Below are 27,950 nucleotides of genomic sequence, written 5' to 3'. Positions count from 1 at the left end.
CCCTTTTGGAATCGCCCCTGGTGTTGTTCATTAAGTATATTTTTAAATGTATGCACACGTCAATTTTTTTAATCTTATTTTATAATCTTTAATTATAACTTATGAGGTAAATACAAAAAAAAAAAAAAATAACCCGATACATTAAAAATATTCACGTAGAATTGGATTGTTAAAAAAAAATTAATTAATTAAAACTAATGTTTGATTAAAAAAAATGTGTCATTAGGTTCTGATCTCTTGAAGTCAATTGCACTCAGCTATCGAAAAGTCGATAAGCAGATTGCAAACTAATTGTAGGGAAATTTCACTGATTTTTAAATGCCTAGTCCGGCACTCCGTTGTTGAAAGAACCCGATATTAAATCGCAAACAACCTTAATACTATTGATTTTCATCATATTTATTATACATAATGCGGAAACTGAACATGAACCCATGAATATAATAAATACAATGAAAGTCAATAACATAAAGGTTAGGTTAGAAAAAAAATTTAAAAAATTAAAAAAAAAAATTGTGGCGACGGTGGTGGTGGTTGTGATTGTGAGTGCCGTATAGTATACATGCTCATACGCAGTAGCGCCAAACTTTTAAAATTATACTAAAGCAAAATAAAAATACAACGGTCTCAAGCATCCCAGTGGTTACAAGCCTACACTTTTATTATGCATAGAAAAATAATTTGCGCTTTCAAATAACAAGCATTAAGCATGATTCATACTAGTCAGGCACATACCGTACTGTTACGTAAAATAATTTATTATGTATTTTAATTTAGGAGTTCACATTTGAAAGATTCCGTTCTGTTCATATACGTACCGATCCGACAGAGTTCGTCCGGCATTCCTCGTGATATTTCTCGCGATGTCAGAATATTGCAAACAACAGATTGGCCCCTCAGATCCCCGGCCTGACTTATGCGTAGGATTCGGCGCTTCTACATGCATAAACGGATCCAGGAAAGGGGAAAAAATTACAGCTGTCGTACCCTGAACTTCACAATAGATCACCGCTCATCGCCTGACTCGACTAGACAAAGATTAATCGGTGATATAGATGCCGGTGATGATAATAATTACTCCTATATACAATTTTCCTTTATTTATAACTATTTGCATGCAACACATATCTAAATTCAAATAAAATTCGAACAAATATAATTCTTAAACATTTTCAATCCTCTTATAAATAATATGAAATTACGTATTTTTAATTAAGAATATATACTTCAAATTCTACATAATAAATCTACATTTCCAAGATCAAATATAAATGTTTATTCTTCGTACTAAATCTATACTGTCAAGATTGTATACATCAGCGGTTCTCAAACTGTACTCCGCCGAATCCTAGGGCTCCGCGAGAAAAGTCTAGGGGCTCCGTGGGCATATATTAATTAATTGAATTTAAATATTATTATATTTCTTAGTTATTGAGGAAAAACACTGGTATGATTACCTGAATTGCGCAACGAGTTATACGTTTTAGTAACACCAATTTTATTTACAACTAAGACTTTTGATAAAATTTGGTTGCTATAACTTCAAAACATGGCTGATATTTTCACAAAATTAAATTAAGTAAATTTATCAGTAAAACGTAAAATGATAATTTTCACAGCTAATGACAAAATCTGAACTTAAAAAAAAATTAAATTTTGAACTGTGTGTTTTCCTCAATATGAAATATTAATAATTATTGTTGTCTTGAATATAAATTCCTGATTTTCGGGATGCCGTAAATTTTTTTGAAAACATAAGGGCTCCGTGGACAAAAAAGTTTGAGAACCACTGTAATAACTTGTATAAACATGTTTTCAAATCTTCCGAGGGTCGCCCGTGACGCTTTCCGATTTTATTTTCTTACACCACGTCTGTACAACTTACATTAAACATAATTACAGCAAAAACTGTCTCTAAAACGTATCCCAAATAAGCGGAAGCCTTTCTGCAAATGAAATTATATTTTCCTCACTGATTATATTGCGAATATTAACGCGTAAGATATGCGGGGACTCTGTACATGTTATATGCAATGATATTAATATTTATTCATTACGCCGTAAGACCTTATGTTTTCGTGCAGATGATATTATTCAAAGTCGTATCCATGCTTCTGCTTTTGCGGAAAAATATCGTATGCTCGTTCAACATTTTTTGAGCAAACGAAACGAAAAACTGTATCGGACTGATGCCAGGCGCAGGTCTTTTTGTATTGTACCGGTATGCAACAATATACGTTTCAAAAAATTCGATTCAAGCCGTCACCTGAAAGTGGTGTAAACGGGAACAGAACTTTTAATAAAAGAAATAAAAATCAATTCGCATATTGTTCAGGCGACTAATTCCTAGGCTTAACGTATACTATGTATATAGTAAATACGTTGCTGCAGCGAAAGACCGAATACTACACAGGTTGTCATCAATCATCGGTGAATATCTGTTGACGTTCGACAAGCCGGTTTTTGAACGTCTGGGTAATTAATTCATAATACATATTTTTAATAATTTGGCATGACCCTATGATTTTATCAATTAAATCAATTATTATCAATGCCTATTATTAAACAACATAATGTTGGCGAATGTTGGCTTATGAATGGAAGACAAAAAAACATGATTTATGTTTAATAATAATCATTTTTATTTATTAAAAATATAAAACACTATGCACATTCCTATGCACATTATGTCATTAGGATATCAATATATGTATGTATATACAATGTATATTTTACATACATATAAACTTTACATAAAAAGTAGTGTAAAGGAATCACTCAGTGGTAACAACTACGATTTATAATGACTTACAATAGTAAATGTCGATCCCAATTCCGTTTAAGTTTGCGAGGAAGGTTATCGGGTACCTATATACGTTACCATGTTTCGAATAAGTAGATTTTTAATTTATCTGAGTTTTGCATTAAATCAGTTATAACAATTTACCGAAATCGATGATAATTTAAATTTTCAAATATTTATGTAGTTTTAGTTCAAAAGTAATAGTGTTTGTTTTTTGTTTTTTAAAGTATTGAGTGGAATGAATGTGTGAAGGTTTGGCAAGCTTTCAAATTTGTATGACATTTGACCAGACGGTATTATTGAATAATATCATTAAAACTTTAAGATTAAATTTTAACCAAAAGTATTTGGTTTTATTAAGGACAGGTATATTTTGATTTCTTGGTTTAATGGTCGGGTATTTCCAAAATGAAGCCAAAAAGTGATTTGTAAAGGGTTACTTTTGTTTATTTTAATCTTACAGCTCTTGCACCAGATATCAATAAGATTTAGATGTTCTTGAAGATGTTGTGCTGGCGTATTAATGTCTTTGTCGGTTGATAAAATAGTTGTGTCATCAATAAATAAAGCTAATAGTATGTTATTAGTCTTGGGATATCAGCGGTAAAAATGTTACATAAGCCAGATGAAAAGTCTTTGCCTCGTGGGACTCCTGCTTTGATATAGTAGAGGAGATTAATAGCATTTCCGTATTTAACCTTGAACTTTTTTTTTTCTAAATAAGCTTTGAGCATTAAATATATTAGTGTTGACAACAATTATTTTAATTTTTTTTAACAATTATTAAGATAAAATAAAAATGGTAAGAAAAAATACCTAATAATAATATCGAAAAAATAAACTGTATGGATCTGTTTAAAACATATAGTATTTTTATAGAATCATTTGTATATCATTATATTATACAATTTTTATCATATTAAACATACCACATTATGCTATACATGACTTGTGTGGTTTCAGATGGATTAGTAAGTTTCTTTAAGACTTCTTTAATAGACAAGAAAATTATACCATGGCAATGTAACGTGCCGTATTAACTTCCTGGATCCTCAAAAAGAAATGTTTAATAAATGTATCGAAACACAATTTTTCTAAAAAAAAAAAAAACACTAAAATTAAAATTGTAATTTTAAAATAAAAAACATAATAAATGTCAGTTAACTTTCCCTATATGAAACCAATAAACGTATTTAAAATATCGTTACACTAAAAAAAATATAATTACAACAAAATTCCATAAAAATATAAAAGTTCAAAGAAAGTGTGATTTTTCAATTAAACAGATGAAGTAGTGCATTTGTATAACTGTACATAATCCGCATCGTTATACGTCAAATTTATCATAATACAGGCTTGTTTTCGTGTGACGAGCAGAGAGTGAAATCGGCCGAGCATTATGTCACGTATGAACTCAAAGATAATATACTCAATATACTCAGCCCGGTAATCAGATGAGTAAAATTATCGGGCGAGTGTATAGAAACTGTTTCTATTCGCTGGGCCGAGTGACTATTCCAATACCAAAATGTACAGCAATCTGAACCACCAACCGAACGAATTAGTTGTGTGAATTCAGTGACATCATAACCTGTGGTTACTGCGGTGTTCTATAAATGCAGTATATTAATTTGTATGATTGAGTTGTATTGTATTTAGTGCTAATCCACTACAGCCAATCTTGATGTACTTATTCGCTTGTAAACATATATGTTATAACATATATATTTCACAATGAAACTAAAACGTACAGTGCTACAACAGCCGTCTTTACCTCAATGCATTCAATTAGAAAATACACTAGTTGAAGACTTTTACCTTAGCGATGCAGTTGCTACTGCCGGTTTCACAAAATAATAAAATTATTCGGACTAAATAGTGAATTATTACCAATAGATCTTTCCTCGTTCATTTAAATCATGTCATTCTTATATTTAGATAACAGTCATTACCGATTTTAGTTTAAAATACTTATATAAATTATTGTAAAATATTTCATGAAACGTTAACGTTTGCTGCACCGAAAATAGATTCGTAAAAATCCTCACTAATCGTTCAAACACTTTTTAACCATTCTTAAGAATGAAAGATATAATTATATCTAAATAGCTTTAACCATTCATGTGGAGCTGATTATTTTTCCATATGATGTCATGTTCTCAGAATATTTTCATGAAAAGGGATATAAAAAAATTTGAAAATTACAATAGGTACTATATTAGATATACATTCTAAATTCTTGTAATTATTGTTACTCTTTCTTTTTAACCAATAAAAATTATTTATACTAATATTCACATATTTAAAGCTACATATACATTTTTCTGTATTTTTGAGATCAACAGAAATTTTTCCATGACTGATCTTTAAGACAGTTATAAAAAAATAATCTTAAACATTGAAAAATTATAATAGTTATAATAAATTTAGTATTTACTTTAGTCATTGTGTTCCTCATGCAGATTTAAAGCCTTTTCATTTAAGAAAATTTATAATTATTAGTTAGAGATTGACTAAGGGTAAAAATTTGAATTAGGTAATTAGAAAAATTAAAGAACTACATAAACGTAATATCTACTGCTACCGTAGGAAATCATTTACTTTTAATTATGACTGCCATATTCTGAATTCAGGAAAAACAGTTTAAACATCCATGTTAACGTAAAATTTAACAAGTTTTTTAAATTATTCATGTTCAATTTTATTAGAAAATAAATAATAAAAACATAAATAAAAAATGAATCCAATGATGAATTATGGTCATATTTCCATACAAATATATAATTCTTATTTAATATTGTTTTATTTAAAAATTGTACAAATGTAATTTAACTCGTTAGATACCTAATTATTATTTTTAATGTATGTTCTCGTATAACACATGAAAAAAGTAACAACATTATTAATTTCGATAAATCTTTTTGTCCATCGTATAGGGTTTAGGTCACTATTAGCAAAAGTTACATAAATAATTTCATTCTTGGCAATAGATTAACACTCAAGTATAAAGAGAATAAGTGCAAAATAAACCTTAGCTGGAAAAAGGAAAAGTAATAATAAATACATAATAAAAATAAAACCCTAAATATTGAATAATGTATATTGTACACTGTATAATATAATATAATCACAACGGATATTATACGGAATACGATACAAGTGTATATATTCCGTAAAGTCATTCGGCAACTGTTTTCATTGCCGCACTGAGAACCACTCCTTGACTTTTTTGAATGTTTCAGGATCAACGAAATTATAAATGTGATTAACCGGAATTATGTTCAATATCCTTCTTACTCCGTAAATTTGTATAATCTCTAAAAATAATCTGACAAAATTATCAATCCGGGCGACTGGATCGGATCTTATACACTTTTTCGTACGACAACAATGTTTTTATAAATCAGACATACCTACTTAAATTAGGTTTTTTTTTTGCCAACATTGCTGTTTCTCTATACAACCAGAATTATTTTTTCCAAGTTTCGTTATTTTTACAAAATAAACCGTTTTCAAGTCAAACGTGGAATTTTCAATGATCTTTGCCGTGTTTTTCTTTAATACATTTTTAATATTTTAATACATAAACGTCGGAAAATTCATGCTATGTGTTATTTATAAGTAATTCTTATTTAGAAATCACCATTTTTTCTGCGTTCACGTTACTTTTACAATTGCATCTATTTATAATACATGGATTTGGAGTGCTTCTTATTACATATTTCTAACTAATACGTCTAGAAGAAAAATAAATACACACATTACCTATTCCTCTTGGTTATTATTTTTAAACTTTAGTTCTTTTGCAAGTAGTTAATACAGTGTGTTCAACGATAAAGGTAACACAAATATATTATTCTTGTATGTATATTAATCTTGTATGCAATTCGGATTTTCTGTAATGCATAAAGGACATAAACTAGCTCCGTTACGCTGGCACCCGCATATTAAAAATTTGACCCGAAATTTGCGTCAACGATTGTTATATCATTAACATTTTTGTAATGGATTTTGTAGAATTTGGGAGGTTGCACAAATTAAAATTTTGTAGTTACAAACCTGTACAAATGATATAACAATCGTTGACGCAAATTTCGAGTCCAATTTTTAATATACGGGTGCCAGCGTAACGGAGCTATACAAACTGACATTTATTTTCGATAAATTTTAATTTAAAAAAAAAAAAAATCCACGCATGCACAACAAAATAATTTTTTTTTAAATGGCGCCCCCCATTTTTTTAGTTCAAATTTGAATTATGTGAATTTTTTCAAGCAATTTTGACCTTTAAAGTTTTTCTCTATCTTAAAAATCGACTGATTGGGAACGAGTTCAATTTTCAATTTATTACATTTGTATTTATCGTATTTTTCAATAGTCTACTTAGAGTTTTACAAATTTATAAGTGATTTCGTATGAATTTTTCTTAAAAATTAAGTGTACTATCATAAGTACAAGTAATTTGCATTATTTCTACAGAAATTTTAATTCAAATTTCTTGTAAATTGTATAATTTTGGTTAATTAAAACTAACACATATTCTATTATTTTAATTCAGTTTTAAAACAAAATTAGGATTTTATTGAACAATTAAATTATATACAGGTGAGTTTTGATTAAATTTTACAATTCATCTTAAAAATTGCTCGAAGTTATTACGATTATTTGCATGCTTCACACCGTCGCAATACTTCTCTGTGTGTCGCAGAAAGTATTTGTTCTTCGGTTTACTATCCACACGCAATAATTATTTTATTTTTCAAATCTGGAAGATCATTTGATGGGTAAGTATAGATAACCGTCTTCAAATGTCTGCATAAAAAAAAATTCAAAGATGTCAAATCTGGTGATCTTGGCGGCCATTAAACTGGCCCACGAGTGTCTATCCATCTATGATTAAAAGTTCTCTCTAAATATTCGCGAACAATTAATGCGTTATGCGCAGGTGATTTAAAATTTCTGTAGAAGTAATGCAAATTACTTGTAATTTTGATAGTACACTTAATTTTTAAGAAAAATTCATATGAAATCACTTATAAATTTGTTAAACTCTAAGTAGACTATTGAAAAATACGATAAATACAAATGTTATAAATCGAAAATTTAACTCATTCTCAATCAGTAAATTTTGAAGATACTTAGAGCAAAACATTAAAGGTCAAAATTTCTTGAAAATATTCACATAATTCAAATTTGAACTAAAAAAATGGGGGGGTGCCATTTAAAAAAAATTATTTTGTTGTGTGTGCGTGGATTTTTTTTTTTAAAAATAAAAATTTATCGAAAATAAATGTAATTTTACAAAAAAATCAGAATTGCATACAAGGTCATGCGTTCGAAATATTACCCTTATCATTGAACACACTATATTAACTCTCCCGAAAAAGTAATGACTTCTTATGTACTATACACCCAACGTGCTGATTAATATTAAGGTATGTTATTTTCGATTTTTATTTAAAAAAATACATTACATCTTAAATGTACACGCCCACGTGGCATCGTCTTCTTACAGAATTCGTTTTTATCGAGCATAAAAAATAAACAAATCTCAATTAACTTTATTTATGAAATTTTTAATCAAAATTTGTTTTTGAATAAATTGTTTGGTTTTAATCTTATTAAATTATCATAAATATTAGAGTGAGAACATTAAAAAATAATTTATAATTTAATTATTTTTATAAAATTATAATATGATTTTTTTAAAGAGTTTATTTTTTGAAAATGGTGATTGTTTAACTCATTATTTTTTTTGACTATATGATTTTAATATTTTTCTTGATTAACAAAAAAATGTAAATCGGGTTGAAATTCCTGGAGAATTAAAATTATAAGCAGTAAACTTAAGTATACATGCAGATAATATTATATTTGAGATACGTACGCAGGTTACAGTCTTAGAATCATGAGTATCCTAGGTCAGATTGTAGAGAACGTTAAAAAAAACATTTTCGTCCGATGAGTTTAATTAACTTTGCGTGTGCCTACAGAATTAAATTGAAAGGAGTTTGCCGTGCGGCCAACGATCCTGTAAAATAAATGCATTCCAACGGTGTGCTCCACGGATTCCATATCTAGGTCTCGTGCAGTGCGAAGAATCGTCGGCCGTATACGTATTGTACTGTAAGTAATGCAGGACGCACAAAAAATTTTCTCTTTCCACCCCGAATCCGACGGATCGAGTGACACATAATTGAAAAAAAATAAAATAAATAACTGGCGTCCTGCCCGTTTGCAGACTTAGGAGTACCTACACTCCGATGTGCATCCTCACATACTAGGGGATAGCGAAGAATCTCTTACGAAACTGTGCGATCGTGTATATCGGAGACGTAAAAATCATCACTTGTAGTAACCTACATAATATGTAACATTTTACATTACAATATTATGTAATAAATGATATTTAAGGTTCGATAAATATTATAGTTTATTGTTACCGTCAAATGGAAAAGGTGTAAGTGTAGTGTTATTCAACCTTTTTAAAGCTACTACCTGAGAAAATTTTTTTTTCAACACACCTCCTTTTCTTGAAAATAAAAATAAAAAACGGTATGTTAAATAATAAATATGAAACAAGTGATATTGTTAAAACTGTTATACTTGGAATAAGGCCATTAGGTTTTAATATAAATACTCGTGAATGAACATTTCCATCACTAAAAACTTGCTCATTGCCCAACTACAACCTTAAAACATTTCCATGTTCCTCATAATATCTTCACCGCTAACCGAAGGGAACGTTGGGTTAGGTTTACGTGGGATATTGTCTTGAAACTGAGAATCACTGCGACCTAGCCTAAATTAATTTTATCATCACTCCACGCACCACTGCTTTGTATTAAAATTTTGATAAGTGAGTCACGAACTATGGCTTAGAAATAGAGTTCGGCAAACTAATACCTAGACCAGAGGTCTGAATCATGAAGGGTTAACGCCTGCTTCAGAGGTGGAGAAATATATTTCTCTAATATTAAACTTATACTTAAGCAATTATAAGCTGCATATCCCCAGTCCCCCCCCCCCCCCACCACGGACTTTCGACTTCAAATTTTTACAGTCGTTTGTGTTTCGTTTGTGCTTGTTTGTGCTTTTATTCCCGTCGTTTGTGCTTAACCCGTTTCTGAGATGTTAAACATTGAAGGAGGGAGGGGCCTAAGGACATGCTTAATAAATTAAAAGTATATTTAAACACACTTTTAGTGTATATTGTTTTATCAACACATTTTATAAAGTTAACTTAGTATATGTAAGTAACCAATTTTTTATTTATTATCGATCTGTTCATTTATTCCAAGTTTGTGCAGATTTGTGATCAAATTTTGGCAGAAAATTCTGATTTGCTTGGGTTTTTTTTCATATTTTAAGTAATGACCCACATAATTTTTTTAAAAATGAGTTTGCATACAAAATAATAAGATCTTTTCTCTTTGTTTATATTTGAGAAAATCAAAACAATACGTTCATTATTGAAGGATATCTATTTTCCAATTTATAAATGCCAATCACCTTTTTTAAATTAAATAACATTCAAACAATTATTATTATATTATTACCTTTTTACACAGCATATATTTTTATATATATATTTATATAATAAAATATTTTTCATATGACAAATTTTCTTAGGTATACATTTTAAAAAAGTTTTAAATTAAAATTACAAAAAATATTTTATTAATAATAACAAATTTGATATAGGTATAAGAACATTTTAACATTAATTACAAACATTAAAAAAAAAAAAAACAGATATTATAATAGGTATTTACGTAAAAATTAAAACGTATGAACATTTTAACTAAAAAATAAATGACATATTACAGTTTTTAAGTTTTTGAATAAAATTTTAAATTGCAACATAAATTAATTATTTGAAGTACATTATTTAAAATGCTTTTTGACTTATTCAAATTATACAAATATGCTAACATTAGTAACCTAATACTTTTTTATTTAGTGTACAGTATGAATTAACAGTTAACCTTTGTGGATGCTCTTACGTTTCGTATGAAATGTAGTTGGTCATCACACCGTTCCCATGTATTATTAGTTTCCCTCCAATTGTATGTTACATAATGCCCAATTGCATTAATGTTTTTTGGATTTTGGTATTATGAAATTAATAATACCTCTGAGTGTGAATTTTTTATGTAGCACATTTATTGTTGTTGGAATGTCACTCAAAATGACAATTAATTCAAAGTCTAATTTTTTTTCCCCAACTCAAGACTTTGGAAAACAGGTTCAATGAAAAAATGTTTTCCAAATGTAAAATTTGTTTTGAATACTGAATTACATTATTTACATTTTCGTTCTGTTCCAAATACATTTTCGATGACATCCAACATGAAATAAATATTTCCTGCCGGTAGATTTGCAGTAAAAGTAGTTGAATTTTTAACTATTTGATTGCCACATTGTGGACATTCATTTCCTTCTTTATATGTTGGGTATGTTTCAAATATTTTTTGTATTAGGAATTTGGCAGTACACGCAGCATTTAATATGATTAATTCATCTGACATTTCATCAATTGATTTAGATATAAAATTTAATAAAATATTTGCTCGTTTTTTATAAATTTGTGAATTAATTCCATCTCTTATTGCATTTGATATTAATTCAAAAAAATAGATTTGTTGAATTTAAATTGACGAAATCAGCATAAACATCACTATTAACATAGGAACTACATATCAATTGAAAAATACTGTCGAAAGTACATGTATTTGTGACACAATACTCTTTGTTATTGATTTTAATACTTTTGAGATTCAAAAAATTTCTGTTTTTAAGAAGTCCCACTACTTTATTTTTGGTATGGCTAGTATTATTAGAATGTAAAATTGATGGGTCTTTATCGATGTATGTTCTTTTTTTTCCCCCAGCTTGATATCCTAACCTTTTCCAATTTTCTAGTATACTGGAATCATCATAATGAATAATGAATATAATAATTACTATTGATAATACAAAAATCATATGTTTATATTTATTATTTATAATACGGGACTAGTCAAATTCAAATTTAAATAGGGTAATATTTTACCTAAATATTACCTTTGTAATATTTTTATTGTATGGCAATTTTATGATTATTTTAAATAGTTTTTGTTTAGAAGTTTTGAGTGTCAGGATACATTCAAATACAACAAAAAAAACCAACGAAAAAATTGTGTGTACTACGAACTTATCTACTGTTTATTACTGATAACTAAGGAACGAATTTAAATGTAGTACAAATACAAAAGTATGTAGGTACATAAATATGGAAATAATTTATAAAATATATGTTAAAAACATGGAAATATCTGTATGTGGTAAAAAAATTTCAATTTCTGTACTAGTACAATAAAATTGTCGAAAAAATATATTAAATATAATAAAAAAAAAAATATATATCATATTATGTCCGCCATTAAATAATTAAATTATTTTTAAAATTGTTGAATGTTAAATATCGCTTAATAGGCCTCAAAATGTTTTTAAAACGACTAAAATAATCGTTCCAAATCAACCGATACGATTGGAACATATTTAAGCGCATAATATCTGAAGGCGATAACTCCAAAATGTTTGTAGGGTGTCTTTCAATTAATTAAAATCAATAAAGCCTGAATTTTGTTCTATAATGGTAAGATTTTCTTTTTTATAATAGGTACCTCCTATTTACTAAACTACGAGTTTTAATTTTTCTATCGCTGAATCGAAAATTTGCAGACTATCAATTATGGAGACACATTTTTTGTTTCAAATGTTACAATTGTACGCGTGATTAATTTGAAATTCAATGAAACGACAAAAATATAATTTTTCAATGATTCATTATGCACAACGTTTCGGGCTTTTCCGATGTCCGTAGAGGTCATAACGAGCTTGAAGCGTATACCGAAAATATGTTTCAAAACAACTAACGAAAACAATGGTAATCAATCGATAACCGGCGGACAACACGTAAAGCACGGTAAACCGACCACACGTAACACCGAGTTGCGTTCAACAGCCGTTCAACGTTTCGAGGTTTGCAATGTTTCGCTGTCGCCGCGCGTCCCGCGCGCTTCGTTATTAAAATGATCTGGCTCGAAAACACTTGTCATGCGAGACAACGGTAGCAATGAGTAAACATCGAATATTAACAGCGCCGAAAGCTTTTCGTTTGTCTCATTTGACATACCGCATTGACGTTGAACGTTTACGCTTTTACGCTTCTGTTGATATTTTCATAGATTTCGTCCGAACGCGAACAGAAATGGACACATTTGTATTCGAGTACTTCATTGAAAGGATACTGAGAGTGGAGAGAAGCCGACGGTGGACTGCCGTCGACAAGGTTTCCGCGGGAAATTCGTCGGAAGCAACGAGCTGAAGATCGAACCGGCAACGGGCAGGTGGTTCGCAAAGTGCGCCACGTGCAAGCGCAGACGCGTGTACTCGCGCATGGTGCGGTGCTTTGGTACGTTCGAACGCGCGTTGGTCTCGCGCATGTTAGCCTGCAGCTCCCCTGCGCATCCCTGCGCACAGTTGTAACTTGTGAATTTCCGTGTCCTTGTAACAGAATGCCAATGGTACCACGAGGGTTGCGCGATTCGGGCGGCGGAACGCGGAGAGGACTGGCTGCTCTCGGCCGTCGTTCGTTTCGTCGACGCTTCTACCAACACGGAACCGACCACGATCGTCGGTACCGCGGTCGCGTGGGATTCTGGTACAGACGTTGACGATGAAAAATCGGCCGTCACGATTCTCACCGACGAGGTTGTAGTCGGCACGGTGGCCATGGTCGTCGACACCGTGGTCTCTTGGGGTGTAGCTACCGACGTGGACGATACGGATTCGGCCATCGCAGTACTTGTCGACGAGTTTTCAACCGACATGTTGGCCGTGATTGTCGACACCGTGGTCGCGCAATGCACCGAAATCGAAGTGGACGACAATTCGGCCGCCGCGATTTCTACCGACGAGGTTGTAATCGACACAGTGGCCATGATTGTCAATACCGTGGTCCCTTGGGGTGTAGCTACCGACGTGGACGATGATGATTCGGGCGCCGCGACGCTTTCCGTCGACGAAGCGGTACATCTCGTACCGTCCGCAACGGTAGACGACAACTCCAGGACGCCGCGGTCTTCGGTGACAACCGACAAGGACGAGGTAGAAGAACCAGAAGTCGCCGTCGTCGTCGTTGCCTCGTCCAAAATCGAAATCACTACGACGGACGTTCACCTCGATAACGTATGTACATAAATCATTGATTTCTTATAATTTCTTAGATATCACTAATCGTTTTCTTCGTAATTCTACGTAATTTTGGTCAGAAGTATAACGCGTCCCGAAGCGGTTAGCCTCTAATATTTTCGTACCCGTTACGACCGTCACTCGTGTTAAAAAAAAGACACATAAAGTACAGTCTATGTTTTCCAGGATTCGGAAAAGTTAGTATTTAATAAGAACGAAAATTTAAAAAATCATGAAGATAATGTGAAGATTGTCCATGTACAAAGAAATGAAAGTATTACGCCAGTATTTAATGATGATAGATATTTCGATAAGGGCGATACACCAAATCATCCGTCTGATAATTCCATTGTGGAATCCAGTGGAATACAAAATATCCAGACAAAATGTGTAGAAGGTAAATTTTCAACTGATAATTCTAAAAAAAATTACTCTCTGTGATAATACAGATATTTATGTTCAGTTACTATACCAGAAAAAAGTGAAACAGATGTTTCATGTTCTCATGATGTAGAAATTATGGCAAGAAAAATGATTTCGACCGAAAGTTGGAATAAGTCAACCAATAGTGTGAGAATTCGGTCTGACCCGAGCTTAAACATACATCAAAGAAGATCACAAAATATGAAAAAAAAATAAGACTTTAACAATTTTAAAAAATGGTTCTTTACGTTCTCCTTCTGGAAAATTGAAAAGTTATATGGTTAAGAATTTTGGACAAGTTATACTGTGTAACACGTGTGTATTCGACTCTGTTACATTAATATTAATGGTAGCATATTGCGATAGCATTAACTATAACACTGCGATTGGTGGTAAAGAAAACGTTTTCTTGCAGTTCATTACTGGAATAGTCAAAAATGGAATTTCTGCCAAAGTTTACTCGACCCGACCAGAAATACTGGTATAACTATAATATATGCATAACAAAAAAAATGGTACTAATTATAAATAAATTACCTACTTTATATAAAGAGAATCCGATCTGAACAATTGATAATATTGTTGTTATATTTTCCAAAAAATAATTTATACAATTTTTTGTTGATTTTTGCAAAAAATTTAACTTAAAACGATTTTTAAAAATTGTTGTGAGACGAGTATTATACTATGATTCTATCGATTTCTATAATTAGAAGAATAACGTATGAGAATTTTGGTTTTATAACGTGTACATTTTATACAGTTAATGTAAATAAATGAGATTATAATATGTGTTCATTGTGATACCAAACAAGTTATAATTTTTAATATAATAATCTTTCAATATCAATTCTATTGTGACTTCGAAAATCACATAATAGATTCTATGATATTCTATGATTCTATGATTCTATGATATATTATGATATAATAATCTGTGATATACATCAACTAAATAAACTTATATTTTTGTTAACAGATGAAGTATTTACAACCAAATATAGATTATTTAGATTATGGTGCGAAATTGGCTTCATGTGAAACAACGGTGGGAAATGTTATTAAAGAATTGTTAATACAATTACCGACAGTAACAGATAATATTAAATGCTCGATTCCCACAGGTACGAAGAAAAATCCTTTGTTTTCGTCGTACATAACCATACTTATAATGAATGGGAATTTAAATTTATTGGAAGAAGATATTAAAGCAAGGTTAATGGTTGAAACTTCCAAGTGTCAAAATACAAATCGAAAAGGAGTAAATTGCAAAGGCATAAAAACAATTGAACCAATAATTTCAACAATACATTTATTTATTGAATTACTCAATTGGGAAGGTATTTTACTGTCACCGAAACATTTTCATATCATACAGTTATTTACAAAAATATTATTAAATGTAATTTCAGAGAATGCAACCGACCAAAATATCGATTCTGAAGTGGCCCAACAAGTTGTAATAAGTTTAGAAAATGTGCCTCAAATCGTGAAAGTGAATAATGTCCAATACCATCTAAGAGGTATATGTTCTCACGCGCATGAGGTAAACGACAAATAAATGATATAGGACATTACCGTGCCTATTGCAAAAGAAATAGTGGAAACTAGGAATTGTACGACGACCAACGACCTAAGTTCATTACGATAAATTCCAAAACTGAAGTTCCATGCGAATTATTAATATATTCAATACAAATGGAAGATGGTAAACTGCGGCAAAATAAATCTTTTTTTAAAAGTCGATATGTAAGCTGCGGTAAAAAAAAAATTATGATTATACAATCTGTGACAAAACCGAAAAGATACATTATACAAACTGCAGCAATTTATTATATATATCTTTATACATAGTACATATACATATCGTTATGACAACCTATATACACATTTATCGTTTAATTAGGAATAATATGTGTTAAGACAGCTACTAGTTTAGAGATTCTTAAATTATTAGGCATAAAAATAAATAAAAAACAATTTTTAAAATGGAAAAAATATTATTATTATTAAAAATTATTTTAAGATACCTTAATAGGACGTCACACTCATATGTTTTGTCTTCGTCTGACATACGTACAACATAGCAAATTTTCGTTCAGTGATTCAAATGTAGAGAAGAAAGCTTTAATATTATATAATAATATTAGATTATTAACTGACTTATAATCAAACATTAAGGGAACAACTTTATCTGTGTTTTGTTGGTCGGTTTTTTCCGATATTTTAATTTTTAAGCGTGTTATGAGTATGTAAAATATAACATTTAAGAAAACATAACTCGCTAAAAAATTAAAATATTCGAAAAAACTGACCATCAAAGCACAAACGATGGGAATAAAAGCACAAACAAGCACAAATGAAGCACAAACGACTGTAAAAATTTTATGTAGAAAGTCCGAGGTAGGGGGGGCGGGGGACATGCATCTGCAATTATAACAATTTCCAGCTTTTCACTAATTTATTCTTAATTCGATTATTTTTTTGGTCTAATTTGACTGGACTAACACGCACTTAAAGAAAAATCTTATACTAAGAATCTCGAAAAGTTAACAACAATAATTATGTAGGTACCTCACATATCTAATTTTCGATCTTATAAGATATGAACTGTAAAGTTATTCTAAGAATAATTAATACTAGTAGAAAAACATCGAAGAATATAATTTTATTTTTATTTCCAAAGGTTCTATTTAAAGTTTGAACTTAAATGTAGTAACATTTATTTAATTTTCAGTTTTTGTATGGATTTAATAGTTTCTATAAGACTGTGGTATTATGTCTTCCGTTCTCCGTCATATTATTTGTTTATAATTTGTAAACGTTTTAAAAAACAACTATATACTAAAAAAATTAATATTTTGAGCAAAGTTCGTTATAATAATCTTATAAGTATATACGCATACTTGTATATATATGTCCTCGTATATAAAGGTATGTTGTTTCTCATTGTTCGGGGTTATCTTCATAAGTACAGATTCAATTTAAGCGAAACTTTCACCGTTGACTTCTCCTAAACTGAAAACCTAATAGGCGAAATAAACATAATATCTCAAAAATCCTCAAGTATCTTTTTATTCGAACCGCCTTTTCATTAGTTATCAGAGATAACGGTTTTCTAAAATTTGAATTTTAGTGGTTTTTACAGCAGCATAATTAAAATATTTATCATTTATTAGCAATAGTAAGTAGTTAATAATTTTTTGCATTACGTTGAAAATACTCGAGCTTATTAAAAGAACCTTGTCTGAATTCAAACTTTCCAGTTCATTTAAGATTCTTTATTGTTCATTTGTGCATTTTCACTTGAAATATGGTATATTATTATAGACTCCCAGTGACCAGTATAACAAAATTGATTGAGTGTAGCGTAAGTTATTAAAATATTCAGTCTATGCCCTGCAGATCAAGTGTCCACTGTATGGCTATTTGCGTGTGCTCCAGATACTCAATTTATCTTCTGATAGAAGAGATCAAATGCATCTGATTTTTCTGGATAAATTAATTGATGGAAGTCTTTGGGCTCTTGACTTGCTGCTGACTTTCAACTTTCGTATCGCTGTTCTTAGTTCCCGCTCAGTATATTCTTCATCCTTTTTTGTTCTACCAATTATATGTTAAATTATCTTACCTTTTGAATGATGAAGTTGGCCAATGAATAACTTTCTATTTTAATTACGATTTTATTTCCATTATATTTAATTAAAATCTTTATTTATAACTAATATAATTACTTATTTATTCTTGATTAATTTCTCATTTTTATTTTATAAACGGTTTAATTTTTATTTTTAACAATACTCAATATTCATGAATTTTTGAATCTGATTATATGATATTAATTACTTGATATTGTATTTGAATCGGGTTAGTTTCATATTGTCAATAAATAAATAACAAAATATATAATTCGATGACGCGTTGATATTTTCCTAACCGAAAAATTTTAAACGTACGCGATATGGGATAAACATTGAAATATTTTTTTATTTAAAGTATGATTAAATTGGATCGAGAATTAGTATAAATAATACTTACCTATCTCGTCTGTTTTTATCAATTCCCTTCTTGCACAGTACACGAATACATATATATGTATATTATAGTATAAGACGTAATGTTTCCATGGCGTGCGTCATTGTGAGAGTCTTTTATGTATTTTTTCGTAGAAATTGTATTCTGAAGTGTTACAAATTGACGCTATAGAGTTTTATCAGTGGCGTATCTAGATATCATTTATACTTGGAATATTTTAGTCATTTAGGTATGCTCGAATGATTTAATGTCACTAAAATAACAAGAATGAGGTATACTAAGGTATACTAAGAAGTCTTTTCAACAAATAGTTTCGTTAGCATTTTATGTTAACGTTTAAGCGTTACATTTTATAGATTACGTTTTACTGTACATTTTCTTGCATTTAAGCTAGTTCCTAGTAAAATGTATTATTAAATAGTTGTTAGAAAATGTGGATCCAATTACTCGTATCATTAAGAATTCACGGGTAACCATAAAGAGAAATGTATTTATATATATCGGCTTCGGTAGCTTAGCTTTTTTTTATTTCATAGTTAAATGCACCTAATTTTTAATGTTGCAATAGTTTGAAGATGAACAAGGTTAACGTCAAGTAGGTAAGTACATCGTACGCGGAGGTTCATGTTATTAGATTTAAACGAAGGAAAATAATGTCGGCACAAACGCAAGACATAATCTCTTCGCGGTACGAACTTTACTGTCCTCGTAGATTTTCCCAACGCGCTTTTTTTCCATCACATTCGTCACGCAGTCGTCGATATAACGCTCAAGTGGTGCGCCAGCGTTTTCACTCATTATTCTTAACCCGTTCCACTTACAACGGTCCGAAGTTCACGTGTCCATCGGCATGGCACGTAAACTCAATGATCAGTTTTTCGTTTTTCGTCAGTTTGATGGCGGTTTTAGATTTGAATTCATAATGCTCACCGTTCGACTCGTTGGTTTCGTTCGCCTTTCGGTTTATCTCAGCCCTTTGATATAACTCAAGGGGCGTATTGAAAGTACGGCACAAACTAAAATCGCAGATAAGTAAACCGGAATATCATTTTAAAAATAATGATCTGCTTATATTGTTATTGATCGTTTACGGTTTTTTGTTATCTTGGCTGTAGTATTCTTCCATTACCGATATTGTGAAGTTTTGTTTAATAACAGATTTGTGTCAGTTTTTTCATTGTATATCATATCGATCATTGTACGTTATAAGTGCTATTAATAAAATTAATTTAATTTAATTAAATCGTTTCAATAAAATAATTCGTTATTTGGAAATTATCCGAACGTTGCTACATATTAATCTGATCACATTTATAGGGATTTTAACAAAAAAAAGTTAAATTATAAAAAAAACAACTTGTTTTTTTGTAAGTATAGCTGACCGCTTGGATAACAATACAGATGTGTCAGGATCCGGGAAATCATAATCATCATCTTACATGTCACATATTGTATTAATCACAACTGGAAGCACTGTACAATTTCTAAACGCTTTGAAAATAGTTCTACGTATATTGTCTCAGAAAATATCTGTGTTCATTTTAAATACAAGTAGTATAATATTATTTAAAATCTATTAGAAAACATTAATATTTCAACGTTTCTCTATGAGTCGGTAGCGGTAGAACAAGATGAAAACCACGACCTGCACGTTGACCACAATTGTTATACACGCGACCGGGAACGGAAAACTCAGTTTTAGAGGACTAGTTTTCAAGACTTCCTATTCTCCGAGGACCACAGCATAATGCACATATAAAGTAATAAATGACGGCCTGCTATATTACTAACTTTTGGTTGGTGGTTTTACGTGCAATGAACTTTTCAGAAAAACGTAATGTGTATTTACTAAAATCAAAAAAAAAAAAATTTCAAAAATGAACCGACCAAAAACACAATTAAAACATATTTTTGTGAACGTATGATATCGATCACGTGCCCTTATTACCATTGTCACTAATTATATTTTCCTAAATCAACTTACGCGCATAAATAACTATATTTTAATTGGTCATAAAACACGTAGCAAGAACAAAATAAAAATGACTCATAAACGTTTATATAGTCGTATTGAATGTTTCGTGATTGCGTGACTTGTTACTTATTACTTGTCATAACCCAAAGTAAATCGTAAATCGCACAAATAAGAAAAAAAAATATATTTATACAATAAACTGTATTTTTTTACGGTAAACTATTCAATTATTAAATTTAGACATAAAATATATAATATCTCAATTAATTTTTTGTTAGATATTTTGCAGATTTTCGATGTTATAATTAAAATGTATAGTATATTTTTAAACGTATATAATATATATGAAGTAATTTCAGAAAAAAATTAAAAACCATGTAATGAAAAAAAAAAAAACGATTATTTCTACGTTAAAAATTTAAATTCTAAAGTAAAATCGTTTATTTTAAAAAGCAGGAATAAAAATAACATTGAATTGATTAAATATATTTTAGTTGAAAAATAAATTCTTGGAAATAGGGACTATTATAAAAAACCGTCAATATTCTTGTGTTCTACCCATTGGCAAATATATAAATTTTATTTGAATAATTAATATTTATAAAATAAAAAAGAACAAGTAGTAAATGTACATATTGGGTGAAGATTCAACAATATTGATTAAATATATTCGACACTCTCCCGTACTTAATTAGACTTAGTTCAGAAAAGTATTTTATTTTATTTCAGTGTTTTCATTGTATGGGCTTCATTAGTTTAAGAATACTGTAAGTTTTATTAAAAAAAAAAAAAGTAAAATAATAGATAGTAATAAAAAAGTACAAAATTTGAATTTCTTATTTTAGACTAGCAAATTAAATAGGAAACTATTAACTGGAATTAGAGAATGCATAGTTATTTGGTAATTATCGTTTTATCAATGAATAAACTTTAAAAAGATTTAATGTACTCGTAATAATGTCTTATTATAATAAGTTTTTTTTATGAATGTCAGAAATATTTTATGCTTTGTTTACGTAGAACGGAACTTATATCATCGTGAGAGTAAATCATTTTTGTTTGTAAACAAATTATGTATGTTATTAAAAAAAACACCGAAATTTTGATATCATAAAAATAATAGATTTAGGGCATTAAAACTGAATTAAAATTACTATTATCTAGTAAATTTTCATCTCTCCTAGTTTCACTGTAATATTAATTACGAGTGCTTAATCGTACTATTAATTATAGATGTTATCTACATTAACAGTTATATATATATATTTGATAGTCATAATCATGAAACGTTAAATTATTTCAGTGACAACACTTTGAATTAAGTTATACCTAGAAGTCAAGTTTTGCTTAGCTGTGTTTTCTAATTAATGACCTTTCATAGGTGAAAACTTCCTTCTATTGTCTTTAGTCTGTTTAAACCCTTCACAAAACATCAGCTTATTCCATTGATAACGATTTAAGAGAACATGTACAACAATTTAGTTAACCCAATAAAGTTATCGATTGATTATTATTTTGTTTTTACGGAATTTAAGTGACGGGGCCTTATTGATAATAATTATAATCTGATTTATAATTGAAGGAATTCTTATTTTTCAGTAAATATATATCAAATCTTATGGATATTCTAATTTAAAAACAATTTACCAGTTGACAAATAATATTTAAGTTTGATGATCAATTCAATATTTGATGTTAATCATAGCAATGTTTAAAAATATTTGTTAAATTCTTATCATAATATTTATAGGTATTAAAATCGTATTATAAATTACGATTTACGAAAGTTAAAATTAGAGTAGAAAAAATTTTTAGTCATTAAGAAGAAACATAATGTTAATTAAGAACAGTGATGGATTTATAAATTAACAATAACAGGAAACATTTTAGTTGAAACCACTTTCTAAAAAATACCTAAGTTTCTTCTAAAATACATATCATTAAAGTGTTTATTATTATTTTTCTATAATTTTTTTTTTTATAGAAAATCACTTTTGTAAAATGCCATGCAATTATTTTTAATAACGCATAATATTTATCACAATATTAACGAATAATAGGGGCTCCATCGGTCTCGGGAAAATTATTAATTTTATCACGTGATACATTGAGCAGTTGGCATTGTATGTTATTAAGCTCAGAATATATGGCGTTTGGTAGGAATACACGTTTTAGGAGTCTAACGAATACTTTGGTTTTTTCCTTGTTCGCTGTGAGCCCAGATAACATCTTCCTTTCGGATGGGTGATATCTAAGCATGAGGTCTCTTTATGTGTCTTGTGACTTTCCATAACGAATAATCGATTTATATTTTGCAGAGAGACCACATAAGTATGATTTTAACGTTTCATTTTTCATTTCTTTGATTTTACCATGAAATTTTATCATGCATACACGGTTCCATTCGATTTTATCTGTCGGGTGACGTGTACTATGCCATACTTTTCTCGCATCTTCTCGCATGAATCTGGTACCTAAATATTCAGTAAGCTCTTTTTCATCTTCTTTAAATCGTAGTGGACAATATACAGCATATATTAAAAGATCATTATTGCTGTCATCGATACAGACACTTAATTAAAATTAATTAAAATGTACATACAATTATGTACGGTTACATAATTTTAAATGTAAATTTTTTATTTATTATTTTAATTAAATGTTCAAAAATTAATTTTTTATTTTTCTTAATTTTGATTGCATATTTTTTTCTGTAATGTATATTTTAATACATATACTACATATACTTGTGTATGTTAAAGATTATTTAGCGCATATTTGGTTGGTTATTAATGCATATAAATCCGCCTTATAGTGATGAGGGTTGAAATTTTAAGTTTTTTACAGTTTTTCTCCGTTTTACTCACAAAAAGCATACACCATCAAATGATCTGAGGTAAAGCAGTAAAATAAATGGAAATTATTAATACAAACACATTAATTATACGAAAATAGTTTATTACTCAAAAAAAAAAAAAAAAAATAAGAAAAAAATTTCAATTAGTAACAAAAAATAAAGTTGTGTATTATTCATAAACATGCATATTTAAGTGAATATTTTGTGTCCAAAATTTGGTAGGACGAAAATGATCTAGAAAAAAATTATTTTTGATTAATAATAATAACAAAATATGTTGTTCCTCATTCATTTAGCTTACGTTGTGCCTTACATATTCAATAATCTAATTTATATCAGGTTTCTAAAAATTGGGCAACCTTATTTAAATACGTCTTGTACATGAATTTGTTCTCTGTACGCAGATGCTCGACTTGTTGTTTATTTAACGCTAGGAAAGAGAAAACAAAATTAGCATACGTGTTACCGATTTATGAGTATATACCAGGGGTGGCCAACATGACTATGTACGCGAGCCACATGTATTAATAAAATTATATCAAGAGCCAAATTATCTAATGTGTACTTTTATACCACAAAAGTAATAAAGATAGCAAACAGCCGATAAACATATCAAATTACGAAATATGAAATTATATCGTTTTTAATATAGTCTGTAGTCTGTGTTGAATAGTCCTATTGTAAACACCTCAATTTTTTTTTGTAAAATATTTGTAATATTTAATAATTATATTTGTAATATTTTACCGATACTTATTGCGAAAGTTAGTTACAATGTCAATTTCTAATAAAGCGGTTAAACGTAAATATGAAGAAGAAAAACGGGAATTTAAATTAGAATGGGAAGAACTATACTTTTTCATACAGAAAAACGATAAACCATTTTGTGTCATATGTCAAGTTACATTATCACAGTTTAAGGTTAGTAATTTAAAACGGCATTACGAAACCAATCACAGCACATTTAGTCGAGAATTTCCTATTGGTTCTGATTCGAGGAAAAATAAGCTATGTTCGATGAATACCACGCAAACAAAATTAGCTTAATGTTTAATTTTTTAATTTATTATTCATATTAATTAATTTTTTTTTTTTTTTGATTTAATCTATATTCTATCCACTATAATACTAAAGCCTTAAATAAATACAATAAAAACATTTTTTTATAAATGTATACAAAAAAAATTTAAATATTTTGGTTTTTGTAAATAAGACCGCGAACCGCATACAACTGTGACGAGAGCCGCATGCGGCTCGCGAGCCGTGATTTGGCCACCCCTGGTATATACACTGAAAGTTCTTTAGTCACATAGATTATCCAGTTGCACCAATTTCGAAGTTTGAAACTGGTATTCCTCGTACGTGAGTATCGTTCTAAAAACAATAACACATTGTCAACGTAAAATAGTCGCTATTACTTATAAAACAATTGAAATAATTTAGTACGAAAAAAGCCTGGAACTTTACTATGGGAATCTAAAATGAAAGTCGAAATGAACACGCTTTGAATACGTCTTAGGTACTTTTAATAACATGGAGACATAGAATTTCAACGTCATCCGTGGATGATAAAATACTTATAGCAGAAATGGTAATAGTATTGTAATACGTAAGATAGAGGTTCAGACAGTTAGGTTTTTTGTCGATCGATACACTTTCGTATTGTATTCGACTGAACCCCTCGTCCATTGCCATTGGCAAACACTGCAGTGCACGGAAAAGTCAAACGAAAATAAAATGTATTAATAAATTAAATTTATTTTTATGTAAGGCGACAGATTTCTACAGGGCCCTCACAGGGGGGGGGCTGATGGACCCTGAGTAAAGGGGCCAGTTGAAATTTATTTGTAATTTTTGAAATTTTAGTAGAAATACTTATTTTACATTAAATAATATTGTGAAATAACATTATATATATATATTTAGTTATTTCGATAGTTCAAAATGCAGATTAATCAATGATTTCCTAGAAATTATCTTGGTTGCTGTTTACGTCTTCCTTATCGCTTATAAGTAATATTAAATTATTATTATCTCGAATTACCTAATGAAGAATTGGAATTGAAAACAAAATCACTTGTACAAAAATACAAATCTGATTCATCTGAAAATATGTGGCAAAAAATGCTACATCTGAAAACTATATATTCTTCAACATTTCAAAAAAGCAATGTAATGTCACTACTCGAACTATTAAATTCCATTTACGCGAAAAATGAACAAACAATTTTTGTAAACGTGTGTATTAGTCTCGGAATATTTTGTACTATTCCAGTGACTGTAGCAGAAGCAGAAAGATCTTATAATAACTTGGGAAATTCACTGAAGACGTGGCAAAGAGCCACAACTAATCCATGATAAAATAATTAATATAAAATTATTAAAAATATTTATATAAAATTTATTTTATCATGAACTAATCGAGAACGATTAAACTCACTTGCTCCTTTATCTATGGAGAATGAATTGGCTTCGACAATCAATTTTGACGATATCATTACCGAGTTCGTAGTGCTCAAAGCCCACAAAATAAAATTTTAACTTAAAAAAAAAATAATTAAATATAAATTAAAATATACTTCTTTTGTTTTTTTTAATTTAAATAATATTGTAATAAAAAAATAAAATAGACATTATCAATGTTGAAATGCTTATGAATCTTGAATTCGAACTGGTATAATAAAAAAACAAATATTATTCCTAAAATTGTCATATATATGTAGTAAATTGTATTTTTGGAAGTTTTATAAAGAGCCCGGACAACCATTTAGTATAGGGGCCCGTAATTGTATGTGGGGGCCCTGGGTTTCTATATCATTCTTATCACTTACAGTAGGTATTTTAAAATCCCGTAAAACTAATATTGATTTTTAACCAATATATGACATTTTTGCTGTCCCGGGGGTCGATATTAAATATTGTAGACGTCTCACGTTGTTATACATTTATGTATTATTATTATTATGTTATGATATCGCGTAACGCGTACTTGGACTTTATCTATATTCTTCGGTACGTGCAGAACCACCTTGGACGCAACCGCACGTGCCATCCGAATAATAGCTGCCATGCCACCAGTTTCACGTCCACAAAGGTCTCTGGCATCAAACTTTGCCTGCTTTTCGTACCCGGGACCACCCCACGGCGGTGAGGTAACAACAGCATCCACCTTGAGGTTAGCGGCCACCAAGAAAGAATTTCCCACCCGAAAATCTATCCGGTGGGCCACTTCGTAAACCTTTGCGTTTTTCTTGGCCAAAGCTATTTTCTTTGGATCCAAGTCGATGGCAATAACTAAAAAAAAATACGGAGTACATACTGGCTGCGTAATCGTGTGGAAAAAGATTCACATCGTTAGAAAACGAATTCGTGTAGGTTATATTATAACTTACCCTCGTCGAGTATAATTCCCTCGTCAAACCTTGAAAATAGTGAAAACCGCAGTTTCCAATATTTATAGATGTGGTTTAACGTCGATTCCTGAGAAAATAACAATTCAATCGGTTTAATATCTATGGACGTGAATGAACGATTGTGCATATGCTTTCGATTGATTTATTTATACGTGCGTTGGTAGTACGATTTTAAATGTTTTATTTTTTTATTTTTTTTTTATAATGTTCGCTTCTTTATACTTCGATAATTATTCTTATAAATACTAAATAAGATAACTCAATTAAAGAGGGTCGGGGATGGTGATGGTCAGAGGTGGATAGGTAGTTTTTTTGTTACAGGGAAATATTTTAATGAGGCCACCAATATGAAAAAAAAATTTTCTTTTAAAAAATGTATTATATTTACTCATCCTAATTTAATTTAACTAATTGAACTATAAAAAAAAAAAAAAATAAATTTCCATGAAAAAATTAATGGTATCGAGAGGGCCACCGACATAATATAGGGCGAGGGCCCACAGGGAAAGTCCCTTTTTCCCTATGGGCCTATCCGCCCCTGGTGGTGGTGTTAGTGGTTTCTTCTATCGGGTTGGTCGTAAAAAGGAAACTGCAATCGACCGGGCTTGACGAAAGGGATGAATAGAGTTTGACACTTATAATTTCAAACAAAAAATTCCGGAAATATGGAACACATATTGTTGTTCATTGATATGATAAGCTACTACTCAAAGAAAGACGCGCGTATACATCGATAAGATGACCACCTCCATACAGATTTTTACTGTAATTCTATAAGTTTTTCGAGATACTCAATGATTTTTATTTTCTCTTTTCGCGTCACACATTTATCGCGGGATGAAATCATTACTAGAAACCTGCCCTAAATCGGCCGGTACTATAATCGTTCTCACCTGGCTATCAGCTTTTGACGAGTTAGGTTCCGTACTGGGGCAAGAGGTACTATCGGCCGTCGGTGTCAGGGCTGCAGGCTCTCTCACGGCTTTGTCTGCGGGGACCATTTGCGCCATTTCGTCGGCCATCGTCCGCATCCTATTTTGCACCACCGCGTTACACGTCTGTGCGAGACCGTTCACGTACTCGACGTCGACGCCTAACGCAACATGACACGTGGCCACGTCAGCCGTCCACGTAAACGGTCTCATCACCGGACGTGACATCGCTAGTGGCCGGGCTCGCCTGGACGTATCCGTCCGGGTACGATAC

At 30.1% G+C, this 27,950-nt stretch overlaps 1 protein-coding gene across 1 annotated transcript; it reads right to left on the bottom strand.

Moving 5' to 3' along the window:
- Positions 1-865: 865 nt before the first annotated feature.
- On the bottom strand, positions 866-27,904 carry LOC112687085 (trimethylguanosine synthase-like). The gene is made up of 4 exons (XM_025559626.1): positions 27,638-27,904; positions 26,724-26,811; positions 26,321-26,625; positions 866-1,028 (listed from the first exon to the last, which is right to left on the bottom strand). The coding sequence occupies exons 1-4, from the start codon at positions 27,902-27,904 to the stop codon at positions 996-998; spliced, it is 693 nt and encodes a 230-aa protein (XP_025415411.1). The 3' UTR covers positions 866-995.
- Between the last annotated feature and the right edge of the window lie 46 nt (positions 27,905-27,950).

Source organism: Sipha flava, unplaced genomic scaffold (genome assembly GCF_003268045.1).
Source record: "Sipha flava isolate LNK unplaced genomic scaffold, YSA_version1 330_pilon_pilon, whole genome shotgun sequence".
Classification (NCBI taxonomy): Eukaryota; Metazoa; Arthropoda; class Insecta; order Hemiptera; family Aphididae; genus Sipha; species Sipha flava.
This window is presented reverse-complemented; position numbering and strand designations above follow the sequence as displayed.